Source organism: Patella vulgata, chromosome 6 (assembly GCF_932274485.2).
Source record: "Patella vulgata chromosome 6, xgPatVulg1.2, whole genome shotgun sequence".
NCBI lineage: Eukaryota > Metazoa > Mollusca > Gastropoda > Patellidae > Patella > Patella vulgata.
This window is the reverse complement of record NC_065884.2, coordinates 12,995,172-13,013,935: the sequence shown is the minus strand read 5'-3', so window position 1 is coordinate 13,013,935 and position 18,764 is coordinate 12,995,172. Positions and strand designations below refer to the sequence as shown.

General features: G+C 33.0%; 1 protein-coding gene across 4 annotated transcripts in view; it reads left to right on the top strand.

Annotated features, from left to right (window-relative positions):
- Positions 1-18,764, top strand: part of LOC126825267 (paired box protein Pax-6) — a 96,907-nt gene that overhangs the window by 38,948 nt on the left and 39,195 nt on the right. For 2 of the 4 annotated variants that reach the window (XM_050554853.2, XM_050554852.2), the window contains exon 2: positions 14,767-14,927. In XM_050554853.2, coding sequence (XP_050410810.1) covers positions 14,915-14,927 — 13 coding nt within the window. In that variant the 5' untranslated portion in view covers positions 14,767-14,914. Of the gene's footprint in view, positions 1-829; positions 1,170-13,237; positions 14,104-14,766; positions 14,928-18,764 lie in introns of those variants that run through there. The other 2 variants (XM_050554850.2, XM_050554851.2) reach the window with 2 other exon arrangements.

Sequence of the window (18,764 nt, the reverse complement as noted above, 5' to 3'; positions counted from 1 at the left end):
GAACGAAAAGCAACTTAATTCAGAAAATATTGTACAATTTTCTTTGACGTAATGGGAGAAGGATTCAGATCGTGATTACAACTTCTGGTTATATCCCTGCATGTAACATCTATTTCTTCTGTTACACTCACTGTGTCTTCTCCTACCCCGAGGGCATTTTACCTGAATGGGGGGTAGGGAAAACTGACTCGGTTAAGTCGCCTCGTTTATATTTATGTTCGACTAAAGGTTAGATCGCATTTCGCCTGTCACTTAAGACTATAATATGGAACTGTAGGATGAATTGTTGCACTGATTGTAAAGGGAGCTGGTCTAGGTTTCAGTGCGAACAATCTTTACTGGCCGCCAATTAGCGCTGCCATTGTCGTCTTGTAGCTATAAAACACGACAACGATGAACGATCATTTATCTGCGGGCCATCCCTTTTATCTCTCGCTGTCACCATTGAGCGAATGATTGACAGGCAAACACGGCTTCTGAAACCAGATATGATTCTATCGACTGCATCCCTCGGGGGACGAACTGCGTTTCATCCAGTAATTATGTCTCGCTATCCGACCCTCACTCGGCGACCCGACCGCCCACATTCTCCCAGCCTTGTCTGTAATGACGATAATGCTGTCAAGATCGACTGACAATACTGCACACGGCTCGGAAACCATCGTTTATATTACGACTGTACAAGCCACTCACGAGATATTTCGCGCCTAACTTAACACGCCTCCTTTGACGAGTGGATGACAGCACGCGAAGGTGACGTAGCTCCGCCCCTCGAGTGATTTTATTAAACATGTGTTTTAAACTGGTATAGTGGAATTGTTATCGTGCGGTAAGCATTACTATCCATACCAAAGCTTTGCTATGCAATCGCCATGAAAATCCGCCGAAATTAAGACTTTCCGCTTGAGAAGTGTCAGTGTGTAGCAAAAGGTCGTCGTTTGTCACAGACTACAAGATATCGCTGTGGAGTCTATAGGATATTGGACAGTACGCTTAGTCGAGACTAGTAACTTTATACGAGTGGATTCAAGATTTCTTCCAGCGAGAAAATTGCCTGCAATTGTGGAAAATCATATTAATTCCAATACGGGACAGACATAGTCAGCCGTGAGCAATTAGGTTTCCATATCAGAGAGTTTTGCCGGGGAACTTATTACGCTAATCAACGGGTAAGTTGATGTCTTGTCAATATGCATACTTCACTGTTTTATTTTATTGGACTTACAGCAAAATACAACCTAGATCAAAGCTGTCTTGAGACAAATACATATGCAACGTTGCTAGACTTGTTGCCTTTCTGTTGTTGAAGAAAATAATAAGCCCGTCTTCTACTCGATTCAGGACAGAATAAAGGAATATGTAATCGACTAGATCTAATACGATTTCTAATTACTCGCCCGATAAATCACTTGTCTAATTTCATCAAGTTTTTACATAAGTTACTTATTATTGGCCTCGCTGACCCGTGCCCATTCATCATGTAAATGTTATATCCGCTACCCGGACAGTTTTCCTATTTGGAACTTCAATTTTGCCGAATATTCTTTGAGCTTTACAGGTTCGAAGCGATCTCTTTCGTTTCTTCTTATAAAGACATCTCAACATTTCCAATTGTTTGGATTTTGACAAGTCAATTATTTTTTTTTTTCTCTTTTTGATATTAAACCATATCCGTTTGGGTTTTATTTTAATCACGGCTGATAATTTTATTTCAAAACACAACTTAAGAACTTCTGGTTTCAATAAAACAAAGTTAAGGATTTTTAAGAACTAATGGTTTCAATAACAAACTTAAGGATTTTTAAGAACTTCTGGTTTCAATAAAAAAAACTTAAGGATTTCTAAGACCTTCTGCTTCCAATAACACAATTCGGGACTTTTAAGAACTTTTTGATAATGCAGTCTTACTCAGTTAGTAGTGCCTAGGCTAAATTTTACAAGCGGAACTACACAAAACGAAAACTTATCTAAAATGGAATCGTTATTTTGTGCAGCTATGATATCGATTCTATAGATGTTGTTATCGTCTTTCTGTGAAATATGTTACCAAGCAGAAAATTATGAGGCCATAAACACAAGATTATGCATTTTAATATTCCCTTTGAAATTATCAAATTTTATTAAATTCCGTTTTTTACTGGCGTTTATTTTCACAAAGTTGATATTTTAAAAATAAAATCGGGAGGACTTAAAAATCAAAAAGTTATTGAAAAACGTGGACATATATTTCGAAGAAATTGCGATGTTTACAAACAAGTCACGTGAAATGCATAAGTAGATTTAAAATATTGTTTATTTATTTCTAAGACAACCATATCTTTTCTTTAGCCTTTTAAAAAATTATTTTCATATATTTATATATAATAAAATCATATATTACACGTATAAGCGGAAAGATCGTATCTCATACTCCTATTCCCCATGGCTTTCTCAAAGTTCTTCAATTTTTTAAACGTTCGTTTGAATAAACCGCTGAAAGCCCCGAGGCATTTATAGTTGAACAATCGTGACTGAAATCGACACTTACGTAAATATAATACCGATGTATGTCATATAGATATTATGAGTATATCGTTATGTTCTTTTATGTGTTTATCTCGAACTAATATCTCTACGCCTCGTCGCGTACTCCAACAGATTTGTGGATTATCTTAATATTAATCACCCCGAATTCTACCACCGGCAGTTAGACGGAATTATCATAAACTAATAATTATATAACCCGGTATCAAATTTTTTAATCTACTACACAAAGTACGTAATACATAACGTTCTCTTAATACCCAACATACACGCTCGTTCATAAAGTCGGTATGCCGGAGTTCTTTATTGTCACATTTTCAATTATATATGACAGAATTTAGGTTTTTTAACAATAAGCAATTACACGGATGTTCATTAAGTACAGCGGAGTTGTTTATCGCCCCATTTTCAATTATATATGAAAGACTTTAGGTTTGAAATAAGCAAATGTCCGTTTGTTCATAAAATATCTCTGTTGTTTTCAATTATATATGATAGATTTTAGATTTTCAACAAAACAAAAAAAAAACGCGAATACACGATTGTTCATAAGTATATTTATTGAGTTCTTTATCGTCACATTTTCAAATATATATGAAAGACTTTAGGTTTGCAAAAGTAAGCAAATGCTCGCTTGTTCATAAAGTACGCCTTGGTTCATTATCGTCACATTTTTAATTACATATGACAGAATTTAGGTTTCCAAAAAATGCTAATTTACGCTGAGATTTAAAATTATTGACAACTTTTCAATTGCATCTGTTTATTCCGAAGTTATGAAGGACACTATATAAATGATTTTGAATAATGCCATATTCATTTGTTTTAACTTCCGTATTTGGTTCAATTGTTACTTCATTTTATGAATTAACTTGGATTTATATTTAGTTAAATCGGCTAAGATTGTCAATACCGATTTAAATTTCATTTCTTGTAAATATTAATCGTCAATATCGACTTAAATCGTAAAATATGAATTGTCAGTCTCAAATTGTATTGTAATATCTTGTAGTATTGTAAAGCAGTGATTTGTTTAATATACGTTCATAGAAAATTGATTAAATTTATCGTATAAATCATCGAGTATATACTGATCAATATAGCTATACATGTATACTGGTGATCACTGATCTAATACTGTCCTAGCAACCCTGTTCGCGGCAATGTGATACCGCCCTGGCAACCCTGTTCACGGCCATGTGCTACCGCCCTTACAACACCGTTCACGGCCATGTGCCACCGCCCTGGCAACCCCTTTCACGGCAATGTGCTACCGCCCTTACAACACCCTTCGCGGCAATGTGCTTCCGCCCTGGCAACCCCGTTCGCGGAAATGTACCACTGCCCTAGCAAATCCCTTCGCTTTAATGTGCCACTGCTCTGGTAAAACCATTCGCAATGCATCCACGCCCTGGTAAAACCGTTCGCAGCAATGTGTCACTACCCTGGAAAATCCCTTCGTGGTAATAATGTACCATCACCCTGGCAAATCCCTTTCGCGGTAATGTCCCACCGCCCTTTTAAATCAGTATTATATATATTTTATAATCAAAGTTTGGTAAAAATTAAACTATCACGTACGATAGTTGATTAAACATATAATTAAGAATAATGCTGAGATAAAGGAAACCGTGTTTCTAAAATTAAATGTTTTTGTGCAGTTAATATGATGTGGCATTTTAAAATACCGGAAATTTGCGACAGGCAGAGTGCTCTTTAAATCACAGTTTGATGCGTACTAGAACTTCGTCCTTTATCTAGGCCTACATTATTGAGGTGTGTATTCCTATATTGTATATTAATTGGACATTGACGATAAATATAAGTTTTATTGTCAAATACGGAAGCAGTAACGGGCAAGGGAGTCGTTATTGTTTGTTGATATTCCTGTTCTATTTTTGTGGTGTTTTTTTTTGTTTTTTTTTTTGTTTATACGGGTGAATGTATTGCCACTTTAAATTTCACAAACCAGATAAAGACTATAATTATACGTGCTTTAATTTAGCGGATTAAGTGCTTGGTAATCCGTACGAATACTACACGACAGGATATGACATAAAAAAAATGACAGATCTCAGCTTTATCCAGTAGCCGGGAATTGAAATGATGATGAATTATTAATACTGGATGAGAGAGTGTATAGACTCAGATAGCGTTAATTAATACTAACACAGATAACGTTCAAAATGGAATGAACACGTCAGAACAAACAAATCGAGTAGGATGTCGCTTTTAAGAGAAATTTACTCTGACTGAATTTTATCACTTAGACTAGCGATTTCAACACGAAAAATGTCGCTTTTAGCTTCCAACTCTCTTCAAATGACGTTTTCTCACCACTAGGTTTTGTGATTTGATTTGGACAGAAGTTTCTCTCCGTTTTTCGTAGCCGGCAGGCGATTTTTAAACACCACGGCATCAATTAGCGCTAAACTCCCGCCATGCTACCATCTGCTAGCGATCCGCTTCTCTGTATTCTAGTCGCTAAACAAAATGTTTTAAGACCCGAAAAACACGTGTAGGCGTTGTAAGACATAATCACACTTATCTTAGAGTATAACAAACATCAGAAGATCGCTTCTATATTGTTCGGAAATCGTCGGTGATAAACGCTTTGATCATCATTCGGTTTCTCCGAGCATTTTTAGTCTTGTAATTTAACCCACCTCTCTTGTTTTTGATTTGTAATTTGTTTACATTTGTGTAATCATATTAAACTGTTTTTTGACATTTTTAGAGCCCTATGGCGTGTAAACCATGCAATATAAATTATTATATATGATTCTCATTACAAATTTACATGACTTTAAAATGTAGTTGAATGCTCATAATGTCATGCATAATACTAAAATGTTGTTTAATATACACACTATGAAATGCATACTATAAAACTAGTGTTGAATGCAATGTATAGTGTTAAATTATTCCGTCTTCATTAGCCCAGTCGGAGCAGAACAGTAGGACGTTAAACCCTATTTCATTTCATTTCGTTAAATTATTGTTTGTATACTACAATGTCAAATTTAAAATGTCTGATATAATGGAATGTAATATAAATGTACACAATATTTAAAATGAATTTAATCCATAAAATTTAAGATGTTCTTGATTATCATATCATTTAATACATAGAATTTAAAATGTTGTTGAATACAATAAGATTTAATACATATTTAAAATGTTGTTGAATACAATAAGATTAATATAAAATATTGTTGAACACAATAGATTTTGTGTATAATATTTGAAATGCTGTTGCACACAATAGAGTTTATGTATAATATTTGAAATGCTGTTGACTACAAAAGAGTTTATGCATAATGTTTGAAATGTTGTTGAATACAATAAGATTTTGTGCATACTATTTGAAATGCTGTTGCATACAATAGAGTTTATGTATAATATTCGATGTACACTTTAGAGTTTATGTATATGAAATGTTGTTGCACACAATAGAGTTTATGCATAATGTCTGAAATGCTGTTGAATACAACAGAGTTTATACATAATGTTTGAAATGCAGTTGAATACAACAGAGTTTATGCACAATGTCTAAAATGCTGTTAAATACAATATAGTTTGTGCATAATGTTTGAAATGCTGTTGAATACAACAGAGTTTATTAATTAAAATGTTGTTGCTACAGTGTAATAAATATACGTAACATGTTTTTGAAGTGCCGCCATAGATTATATTTCACAAGCTTTGTCAATTTGTTATAAAATATGCGAAAAAATAAGGCTTTATGAGAATAATGTTACAATATAAAACATAATATAGGCTAACAGGAAAACATACTAATAGTAAAACATAATATAGGCTAAAAGTAAAAAAAACACTAACAGTAAAACAAGGCCAATAGTAAAATATAATACAGGCTAACAGTAAAACATGACGTAATATAGCCTAACAGTAAAACATAATAATAAGCTAACAATAAAAATGCAATGTAGGTTCCACAGCATAAATAGTTTTAAACATGCGTATAAGGTTCAAAGCAATACCAGATAGAATACACAACACACCAATGGCATAGCAATCTTTAAAAATACAACTTATATATTCATAAAAAAAACCAAAAGAATCGAACTGTATATGTATGTCAGCTTCAAAGGGATGCCACTTGTGTACAAGTTCAAACATTTCCCCAGTTGCTGAAACTGTCGTCTGGAAAACAAAGCATTTATGTGGTAATGATCATAGAAAGAACGTGATCGAATCTATGTAGACTATTATTTTTAATATTTGATTGATCTGAGTGAATATGAATAGAAGTAGATTGTTGGATAATATCTGATAAATTATATTCTTTGTTGTATGATAAGTATAGTATATGTTCAATAGTATGTCACAGTTTTTTATCGCTATAGTCTATTTTGATTATGTTTGATGTATAGAGAGAGAACTATGAGCATTCGATTGCTATTCAGTGCTTTGAACCAGTCAAGGAAGTGTCACATTTACTATAAATAGTGTTTTTTAAATTTCAAAAATCAACCCCACTATCTTCACCATCAATATTATTTTATTTCCAATATCAACTCAGTCAACTAAATAACTTTGAAAAGTGTTTTTCTTTCCAACATAAACTCAGTTATCTTCCCCAAACATGTAAATGCTTTCAAACGCTTAAAGACAGATTCGTTCACTTATTTACCTCTATTCATTTTAGAATTAATGCATTTTTGTTCTATTTTCTATTCTGTGCGTATTTTTATATCTTTACTGGTCGAACTCGGAGTAGTTTATTGGAAAAGATTGGAAATACTTCAAGACAATGGATGACGAATGGAAGGCGGGTTATTCGTCATGAGGCTATAAATTACTAAATTAACGATAAAATAAGCGGTAAATTGAAATGGGATGACGACGATGTATAAATAATGAGATATGGACAGAGGCTAGTTATCTCATTCACACAATCTCGCCACAAAAACCACACAATCTCTTATTGGTCTGTTAAAAACTGATTCTGGGTCAATGGTCGCTTATTCTTTCTAACTTTGATGAACATTTTTGTTGATAAATGTTTTCCTACACGAACAAAATGATTAGTCTGTTAAAACAGAATGTTGTGTCCCTGGGAGTTCTAATTATTCTCGATATTAAAAGTTTACAGCTTGTTCAGTGATTGCCAACAGCACTAAACAGATCTATATTTCGTTTCGTTTTTTTTTTTATAGACGAAAAACGAAATTTTGGCCTATAAAATACGAAACGAAATAGGATCTATGTTTTAATCAGATAGCCACAGAAATTTAAACTTCAAACTTTTACTGGCACCAAACTGATCGCGCATTTTCAAAAAATATCTAATTTTTAGCGGCTTTATTCCACTCTACAATGTACTTAAATTGATTATTTAACATTTAATTACGAAAGGAAACTAAACTATCAATGACAAATAATCTCTTAACTTGGATTCATTCGGATTAATAAAAGAACCTATCAATGACCGCCCCCCCCCCCCCTTCAACTGCTATAGGTGGCGCCGACTTGTTTGTATCGTCTGCGTTGTATCATAAGGTCTGTTGTCATTGAGTCAATTGGTGTGGTTTTGAATAGGGTCGCCTGTCCAACCTCGTGGGTTTTACGGGTCCTCAAGTTTTCCCCCACTGCTAAAAACGCGCAAGCGAATTATTGAAATATGAAATAAAATAGAGCGATATGTTAGTCCTGAAATTACCTAGTTTGTGTCGAGTGGACGTTAAACCGCCTCTCTGTCTCTCTCTTATATCGAATGCGGCGAAATTGAACCATCTTCGGACTGATATTAGAGACTTAATTTTTACATTACTGTATTTTGCAAGTAATTCAAAATCACTTTAATTATGAACAGCGGTTTTAAGGACAAAATACCTACAGTAAATAACTTGCCACACCGAAAACAAAGACAACCAACAAACGATAACAGCGATATTGAAATGTTGTTTGCCCGATATTGAAATGTTGTTTGCTCTTTGTTCATTCATAAAAGATAATCATAGCTAGTTTTACCTGTCAGTGCTGTTTAATTTTTAAAAAGAAAATTGTATAATTATCAAATATTTTCTAAAGATATTCCAAATATATTCTAAAATTAATTATTGTCTCCGAACAAATTAAAACAACATCACACCTTGTCTCGAACCGTGTGCCGTAACACGTGTTTGATCAAGTCGTCATGACTTGTGCAACCTTGAAATAGAACCGTGTTATTAATATCTCCATTCATTACTAAATATACTCGTGTAAGTTGTGTTTTGGAGATTTGCGGCTTAATCCGCACAACAAAAAAGCATGGTTTTTAATAATACCATGCATAATAGTGATTGAATTTTGTGGAAAATTTTGATTCTTGGATCGTAATCACCTTAGTCTTTGATGTTAACCAGGTTTAAATTAGAACACGGAAGTCTCGAAGTATTCGAGATGCTACTACGTCTTGGGGATTAAATATTATAACAAAAAAATGGCCTCAAATAAAGATCTATAATTATATACGTCATCGTTTTAAATACACGTGTTTCAATCTAATTTTAAAATTTCAAAGGCATGCTTTCCGTTCTAAGAGGATTTCAGCGTTTATTTTAAGCAATCCCTCAAGACAGCAACGTGATTCACGTTTCATATCGTCATCGTACTTATTTTGTTGACTGGAAACTTCTGCATGTTCGATATATCGAAATATTACTTACTTATAATCATCTATTTTTTAACCGATTTGAGGGACATTGTTATAATTTCCGTATTAAAAAATATACTAAAACGAAATTGGTTTTGCAAGAGGTTTCCGTCAGTCGTCCTATGATGGCTGATCTAGGGAGGCTTTGTTGATCAAGTTTCGTTTCATATTTTTCTTATTGTCAGGGAAATTCCACATAATCGTGTTCGATATATCGATTTGGTATATACGCATCATCATGATTTAAGAGGACCTAAGTGACATTATTTTTTATGCTTCTTAAAGCGACTATATAGCACATATTAAAAATCATTACGAGAAAAAAGAAAAGAAAATAACATGCGTGTTTTATTTCAAAGTATATAAAGAAATTATACGAACGATATTTATTATCGTGTATTGTTAAAGCCTTCTTGCGTCATTGAAAAAGATGATTTTTTAGTTGTAATATCACTCCAAAAAATGGTTCAAATTCGTTCAGTATTTACAAAGATATGTTGAATTGAAATTTCATTCATCTATGCTACTCGCTATGTAAAAAGCCAGTCGCCATTTTGTTGCGGGCGAACTGAATACGTAGGCTTATTTTAAATCCAAATGAATCAAAGCCGGTACATTATCTACTGTTTGTATTTTGATTTTGTTTTCTTAATTAAATGTTAAATAATCAATCTGAATACATACTAGCGTGACTTCAAACGTGAGATATCGTTTCCTTAAAACCTAAAAATACTGATGAAATTATATTTTAAGGAAGTTTTCGTTCAGTCTGTATGTTGCTGTTGTCTGTTCTATTTCAAGGATCTATTGTAATTATGACCACGGCATTATATCATTTAATACCATAAATAGATCCATTGAGTCGGTTGCCGTATCTATAAATAAATAACAATATGACGAAATTGATATTAACTTTGATTGGAATATATAAAAGAAAATAAAAAACCTTTTATATTTGTTTGTTTGTAAAGAAGATTTTTACAACCAGGCACTGTAAATTACATAAAGTCTTACATATATTGTTAAGGATGATCCTAATGTCACGATATTAAACAAACAGCTAACCGTTTAGACTTATTGCGGGAATGTTCGGCTTTTTTCTGTTTAATAATGATAATCAACACTGATCAATAAATAAATGGAATGGTTCTCAGAATTTAATATTTTAAATAAACATACACAATTTCATTCATTCATGAACTGAACTGAAGAACGACGGGTTAGTTCAAGTGATTTCATAGTCAGCCTTTTGACGGATACATAAAGCAAGTAGGTGTTAATATATTTGATCTATTATTTATGTTATGTTAACTATAAGCGACATCTTGGGGCGCACTTGATTCATCTTTATGGGTAAGAATTCTAACATTCAAAAAAAAAAAGCAAAGGCTACCGTGATTTACAATTCAAAGTCACAAGTAATGACCATTCGGCCATCTACGGCAATGTTTATTCAGGCCCTCTTAAGGTACTTTAGTGGGATGATTATCATGCAAGTTTTGTGTGTGAATTGTTATTTAAGTAGCTAAGATATTGTTAAGTAAGTTTATGCATTGACGGACGAGTGTTTGCCAAACCTCTTACCAGTGAATAGACGCAAAGTTGGCAAATCGCCGTCAACAAGTGGGCCCCTTGGGTCATCGTCAGCTTAGCGTTATTATACATGTTTAATACCTTGCCGGTAGCTATGTGCTTCATTCTTTATATACTAAATACCCGAGTAAAACATATTACATAGATAACTGTCAATAATATAAACCACCTTTTATTATGTATAATAATATGTAATAGGTATAGTTATTACTTACTATAAATATACAGATAACAATAACAAAGTTGGACTCGAACTCATATATCTCTAATAATATGTAATATGTATGGAATTTTAGTAGAATTTAATATTATATCTGAAATCGTGTGTAATTCGATTTTACATAGACAAATTATACAAAAAAAGGGGGGGGGTCGAACTTTAAATATCTGAAATCGTATATAGCTCGGTTTTGCATAGACAAACTATGTAAACAGGGTGGGTTCGAACTCTGCTTCCCGCTGACAATTATATCTAATAATATGTATGGAATATACTAGAATTTATTATAATACCCGAAATTGTGTGTAGCTCGATTATACATTGATAAGATATATAAACAAAGTGGTTTCGAACTCTGCTTTCTGGTGGCATTCAAATCTAATGTAAAATGTATGGAATTTAATATAATATCTGAAATGGTGTATAGCTCGGTTATACATAGACAAAATAAGGTGGGTTCGAACTCTGCTTCTTGTTGGCATTCAAATCTAATAATATGTAAACTGTATGTTATTTAATATAATATATGAAATCGTATATAGCTCGCTCGGTTATACATAGACAAAATAAGGTGGGTTCGAACTCTGCTTCTTGTTGGCATTCAAATTTAATAATATGTAAACTGTATGTTATTTAATATAATATCTGAAATCGTAAATAGCTCGGTTATACATAAACAAAATAAGGTGGGTTCGACCTCTGCTTCTTGTTGGCATTCAAATCTAATGTAAAATGTATGAAATTTAATATAATATTTGAAATGGTGTGGAGATCGGTTTAACATAAACAAAATATATAAACAAAGAGGGTTCGAACTTTAATAAATATTCCTACTTGTACTGAAAGACATAAGCCATGATAAAATGTCGCGAATTAGACTGAAAATAATGCGCGGATTACGACATATAAAAGCGGGATTATATATTCAGTCACGTGACAGGGATGATTAAATTATATACGTGTGGTTTAATCAACATTAATTAACCTATAAATAATTAGATGATTTTGAGACTAATCTGGTAATATTTATTTAAAAACAAAAGAGATGTGAGACGTGTTTTAATCCGATTGAATTCAAACAGAGACATTACATATTTGATTGGATTTTCTTAAGATACATTATGTAAGATTTAGATAAAGAGCTAGCAATTCTTGCTATAATAGTTCGAAAATAAATAATGTTAAATGAATAATTTGAAAATTTCATTCAAATTACTCTATTGCGACCGAAGATATTAGCCTTAGCAGGTTTGACAACCCTACTGGTTGTTCAAAGCTCATTCTCGCTCCTCCATTTTTAAATTAAATCTAAATAATGCTGAACCGCTCTAATCTATTTAATATCGAAGAAATCCGATGCCACCGAGAGTTGATTATGGCCTGGATCAGTTAATTAATGTCTAAGTAATAATTTAGAAAACATTTCAGGCCTAAGGAAAGACCTGCAATAGGCAGATTTAGCTCTTGCATAATGTATGTTTAATTAAATGATGTTAAATAGTCCATTTTAGTATATTTTAGCATTGATTAACCCTTTGAAAATTAGATAAATTCAAATGGCGATCGCCGGTTTTACGGGTATTTCGCTTATAAGATTCAGGGAGTAAGAATATGATTAAACTTATTTAGAATATGTCATCGATTATGGTAGAATGATTGATTGATGGTCAGAAATCAACAATATGTTGATTTCTCTTTCTTTGTCTTGATTTCTTAATGGCCGTGTGAAATCGTATGTCCATGGTCTATTTTGCTTACATGCAATGAGATATGTATTCATATTATAAGTTACGATATACACATATAATATGACTACGTCACACAACACAACAAAACGTGTGTAGTAATATTATTACTATATAAAATTCACTTCTACTCAGCCGTAAGCCGTATACAAAAAAATTCGATACCAGAAAGGCATGCGCAATGAACCCAATATTTTTATTCATTCATATTGCGAAGTAGTTCTACGAGAAAACAAAGACATGTCTAACGATGAGTTAAGGATCCATGTTAAAATCTATTAATGTATATCTGTCTAATTCAAATACTAGTAATAAGAGTATAAAATCTGAAAATAGCCATCTGGTTAATCGATGCATAGAGGGTTGGGATTTTTTTTGCGGCGATTACTGAATAGGGAAATAGTATCAGAGGGTTTCTTCGTTTCTTCACTCGCCTTTCAATATCTGTCTATTGATATGAGCAGCTCGACCGTTAACTATTGGACTAGGTTCTATTACAGTGTGTGTACTGTATTACTGGCAAAGGTACAACACGCCAATCAACGCGGACAACAGTCGTAGTCTGCGGATAGTAAAAAGATTTGGAGGCCGAAGAGACACGGCGAGGTGTGTGTGTGTGATACGCAGACATGTAGGTTTGATAAATGTACTCGACGTAAGTGTCAGTATCGCGTCAGAGTGGGGGCTTGTAACGAGGTGAATTTACACCAGCAGCGAGTTCGTCAACGAACAGGTGACAATATACGACCAACTTGTACTTGCCGATGTTTCGTCTTTCATTTTTACCTGGTCGAAAAAAATCCGCACGGTCCTGATTCCAGCATCAAGCGTCGGTGTCGGTGCCACCCTTCGACCATCGATTACCCAATGCCTGCCAATGGATTAAACAGCGTGATGGAATGGGAATCTAGTCGCAGTAACCGATGATTTTCGTATTCGTGTGTTGTTGTAGTGTAACGTGGGAATTATCTGCAATGATCAAGCAGTGGTAACAACAATGTGTCCAATACTATATCATACTTTACTAAAAATGAGAATTTTATAGAAATATGCTTGATTCAGCGGAAAGGCCGTTTTGAGGTTGTTTTCTTCCTTTACTCGTTTGAAGCAATTAGCTCGGTGACTAAGTGTTGACGGATTCCATTCTTCATCTTGTTGAAATGTGAGATAAATTCATTCATCTGATCTCTTCTTGCCTCGGGAATCACCGGGCTTTTTATTCCGAAAGAATCGACGGACTGCTATTAGAAATAGCTGTATACAGTCGCAGCGAGTGGTCTGAAATGTGTTAGAGTTAAAAACCCCAGTAACAGCGACCTGGCGCGTTTAAAAACAAGCCTAGTATACATCTTAACGAGGTGATAACTTTATATATGTTATTACTATTCTTAAAAAACAGGATACAAATACATCAACAATTTACCTATATACATATATATACAAAACTGACTTGTTTATTTTATATACCTAGATACTAAACCGTCTTAAGTCTAAAAGCATTTAGGATTATTTGAAGTAAGAAAATAACAGGATCAAAATTTGTTTGGTTTTTTTAAATAATAAAAACATTTCCTTTAATTCTTAAATTTGAGAAGTTGTATCGGATAAATATTTGTTATTTTGTTTTGTATAAAATATTGTTATTGTTTAAGATGTGTTATAAAATATTTTTTAAGGTGTGTTATAAAATATTCACATTGTGGACTACATATATTCTTAAATGTTTAAGAATTCACTTGAAATATTTCAAGATTATTTATTTCAAATAACAATGGGTGGTTTGTATACAAAACATTGTTAAACTCTAAAGGAGCTCAGGTGAATATTGATGCAAGATGTTAGTTTTATCTATGAATTTTATCAAAATATTGATCGGTTTTCAACCAGTCGTAAATGGATTATTCTAATAATCGAGTTAGTTAGAATATATGTTTACAATCTGTAAAACGTGTTTGTTTATGTCATGGATGTTTAAAAATAATTCTAGTTGATTAAACGTTGTTTAAATTCTCTTATTCTAGGTTTATCTTACAATTTGTTTTGGTCTGAGTGGTAGATGGACAACCGTTAGTCCGACTCCGAAAACAAGCAAACTACCACGATTCCATCTTACGACATTCAGACGCTAGTCATACGAACAAACTGGATATCTCCATTGTGGACGACGCAATGCCGGCCAAAGGTAAGAACACTTTTTTGTTTATTTTCTAAAACTATGTTATTAAAATTTAGTTGGTTTTTTTTCTACCTGATATGTTTTGTTTTTTTTAAATAATATTTAGAAACATAACAGTTTTTTGGGGTATAGTTTATAAATTAACAACGCCATGTAGGTCGGACAAACTAAACAAAAGAAGCCCTTTTGTAGTTTTAGCTCTAGATGTTCGAAATTTTAATATTTAATACAAAATATATCCTATTTATTAAATGAGGCATAGAGTTGCTGGGGTTATTGTAAAAACCAAAACCTACTAATCTGGCTGTCTATATAGTATTTTATTACCCTATAAAAATCAATACATACACTTCGTTAACTATGTCATAAGGTGAAAGATATAAAAGATCTCCTGCGACATGTAATGTATGAAAATACATTATGACCTCATGAATATTAATAAGAATAAAAATCCAAATATAGACACATATATGTATTAATATAATGTAGATAAATAAATGTTTGTTTATAAAATGATTTTTCTCAATCGATAAATTTGTATTTCTTTTTTTTAATTATTGCGCTAAAATACCTTTTAAAATATAATTTATTAGAGAAAATAATTAAACTATTTTTGTTGTTTTATTTTTGGTCAAAACCCGTAACTTCTGTGCTAAATATTGTTTACTTGATTGCATTAAATTATGAATAAATATCCACCTATAAGAATTCTTACATATACACACACGTACATTTATAATCAAGTTATATTTATAAATAAACCAAATATGGATTTTAAAGTGTTATACGTTACTAAATATTGAATATCTAAAGTCTATTGTGTATTCTGTGCGTTTCGAATAAATATACATAGTATATTTTAATCAACTTATTGGTCGAGATGTGGGGTGAGGGGTGAGAGAAATAATTTTCCCAACATTATTTTTTTTTCACAAATACATTCATTGTTTACTATTTCAAAAATAAATCGATATTTTCTTATTAAAACCTTGAATTCCTCCCCTCCCGTTATTTAATGAACACATATTAAACAGATACATAATAAATGACGCGCTATAAAGGATACGTGTTTGATTAGAAACAATGAAAGATTCACGATTAATACGTATTGTCAATACCTATTTCATTAATATACTTGTTATGTCGGCTTATATCAAAGAGATACTCTAACTTTATCGATCGAATAACTTAATGTCAATAACGATCAATTGTTTTCAGTTTTTATTTCGTTCCGTAAAATATAATTAAATGATTTTTCGCAATTAATAAACATCCTTTAAATTACATACATTAAATTCTGAATAAGTCATTCTGCATACTGAATGAGAAAATCGAAAGAAGGGATCCTTTAATTCCATTCATGTTGGCTATTATCTGTTGGATCAAATTAAAAATGTATGATTGAATATGTTACTATTTATATCAATTATTCTATAAATTGTTCGGGTTGCGGACTACTTTTTTTGAAAGTACAAACATACTTTCTTTTTTTTTGTTTTGTTTTTTTTTACAAAACACCAACCCAAACAAAAATCTTATCATGTTTTGTTTGTGTATCTTCAAAAAGATTTTCACAAAACCAATACAAAATGGTTGTAATGATCTAAAGAATTGAGAAGATTTATTGTCATGCAAAATCTCTTGATTCTCGTGTAATATTCATCTTGAATTCTAACCCAAGTGACTCAGGCATCGATTTACTCCAAATAACACAAAAAAATGTCAAAAAATACACCGGCCTCAAATTCTATCACTTCTTCCCAAATTTTAATTTGCTGTGACGCAATCTATGACAAAGGCAGTGAGAAAAATATGCAGGAATTCTGAATTCTCCAGAGAGACAATTTTCATGTTGGGTATCGACAGGAGAAAAGTTGTAATGGTTCATACAAATTACTGCTGTCTGATTCCATCTCTTAACATCCATTAACTGGCCTCTTTGTTTTGGCTGCCGTCTGCCCCAAACAAGACGAAGGAGATTTGAAGAGCAATTGACTAAAACACTAAACTGAAAAACAAAGTTTAATAGTCATTTTTGTGTGCTTTTCTCTTTAGAAAAAAACACGGGGTCTTCGTGTTGATAGCCATCACGTTAATGGCCGCAAGTGGACTTCCGTCTCACGAGCTGACTAGCGAGCCACGTTCAAAACGCGCCACAAACCAACGTGCGCAACAATTAATGAATAGCAAGTGATGGCGGTTTAAGGGCAACTTTTTCCTGTCATAGCTTTAAGCGGCAATAAATTAAAGATGATACAGATCAATAAAGATTTAGAGAATTGAACACATTAACCCTCTACTTCACCGTTTATATCAGCAAACATCACTACATTCTCCGTGTTTGTTATGTTGCATGTGTTTTGGGTTAATCATAACTAAATTTATCAGTCAAAAGAATTTTGTTTCTCACCAATCCCGTGTGTGTGAAATAGCTTTATTTAACGTCCACTTCCAACGAAGTGATATCGCTGACAAAATAACCCATCCCACATCCCACATATTGGTGGTTTATACAATATGTCTCTGATTAACCAGTCCCTTCATCTTGTATAAATTCGTTGATTATTTTAGAAGTCTATATGCACCTAACTATTCACAAATATGTGACTTGATATTAGAAGCGACCCCAGTTGTTTCGTTTAGAACACATCTGTTCCGTTAGTCATGTTTGTTGGGTGCTGGCCCAATTGGTGGATACTATTTATTGTTGGGTGCTGGCCCAATTCACCAGAACCATTCATTGTTGGGTGCTGGTCCAATTGATCGATACTATTCATTGTTGGGTGCTGGCCCAATTGATCGATACTATTCATTGTTGGGTGCTGGCCCAATTCACCAGAACCTTTCATTGTTGGGTGCTGACCCAAGTGACCAGCACTTATCATTGTTGGGTGCTGGCCCAATTGACCAGCACTTTTCATTGTTGAAACCATGCCCACTCCACTCCAGGATTGATTTATCAGATTCACCTCTGACAATGTATGTATAACTTATTGTTCTAGATTTTATTATGAATCAATGTTTATTTATTTTTGTAATCAACTAGACGTCAATATGAACACCAGCTTGTTGTGGACTTAATAATATCAATAGTACACTCTGGGATAATATTATTCAAAATACTATGAAATTTATGCTAGATCCATAAATAGAATTCAGAATTTCATAAACATCAAGATCGCCTTTTAATATCCTTGGTTATGTTTGCCTGTGATGCATACCTAAAACCAGGGGGATGCTATAGGGAAACAAAACCTGGTAAATTATAGAGATTCCAGTTTGAAATGGCTAACAATTTTTTTGCATTCTTGTATGTAGTATGTTGTTTATTTTTGTCCATCATCCATTACTCGTCTGATATTTTCGAAATTGTGTGCAAGTTTATGATAATATACGTTCTGGGAACCTTGAACCCTGATTGCAAAAATTTAAGCTCAAAATGTTGTAAAATTGGTAGCCATTATGGTGAACAGCTACTCGCCCAGTTCTTAGGCCATTCTTATTCTTGTCTCTTTTACAAGCGAAAATTCTGAATACGACTTGTAGCCAACTGGTAACCTACGACTCAATAATTGACATGGGAGATCTGAAGGAGAAATCGCATGAATTTTGTCGATATTAGCGCTAAGCCCCTAGTAATTATTAGTTAATCTCCGTTCTAATAGGGTTGACCCACCACCCTTATCTTAATGACCTCGACTGCAACAGTCTCGCAGATATGTCACTTCCGTGTAGACACGAACATCACGCCAGACAACAAAAAGAATACATTAAAGATAAATGTTTTTTTTCTCTCTCTCTTTCTTCGGGACAAATCGAACGATCATGCATAAAACTATTGTT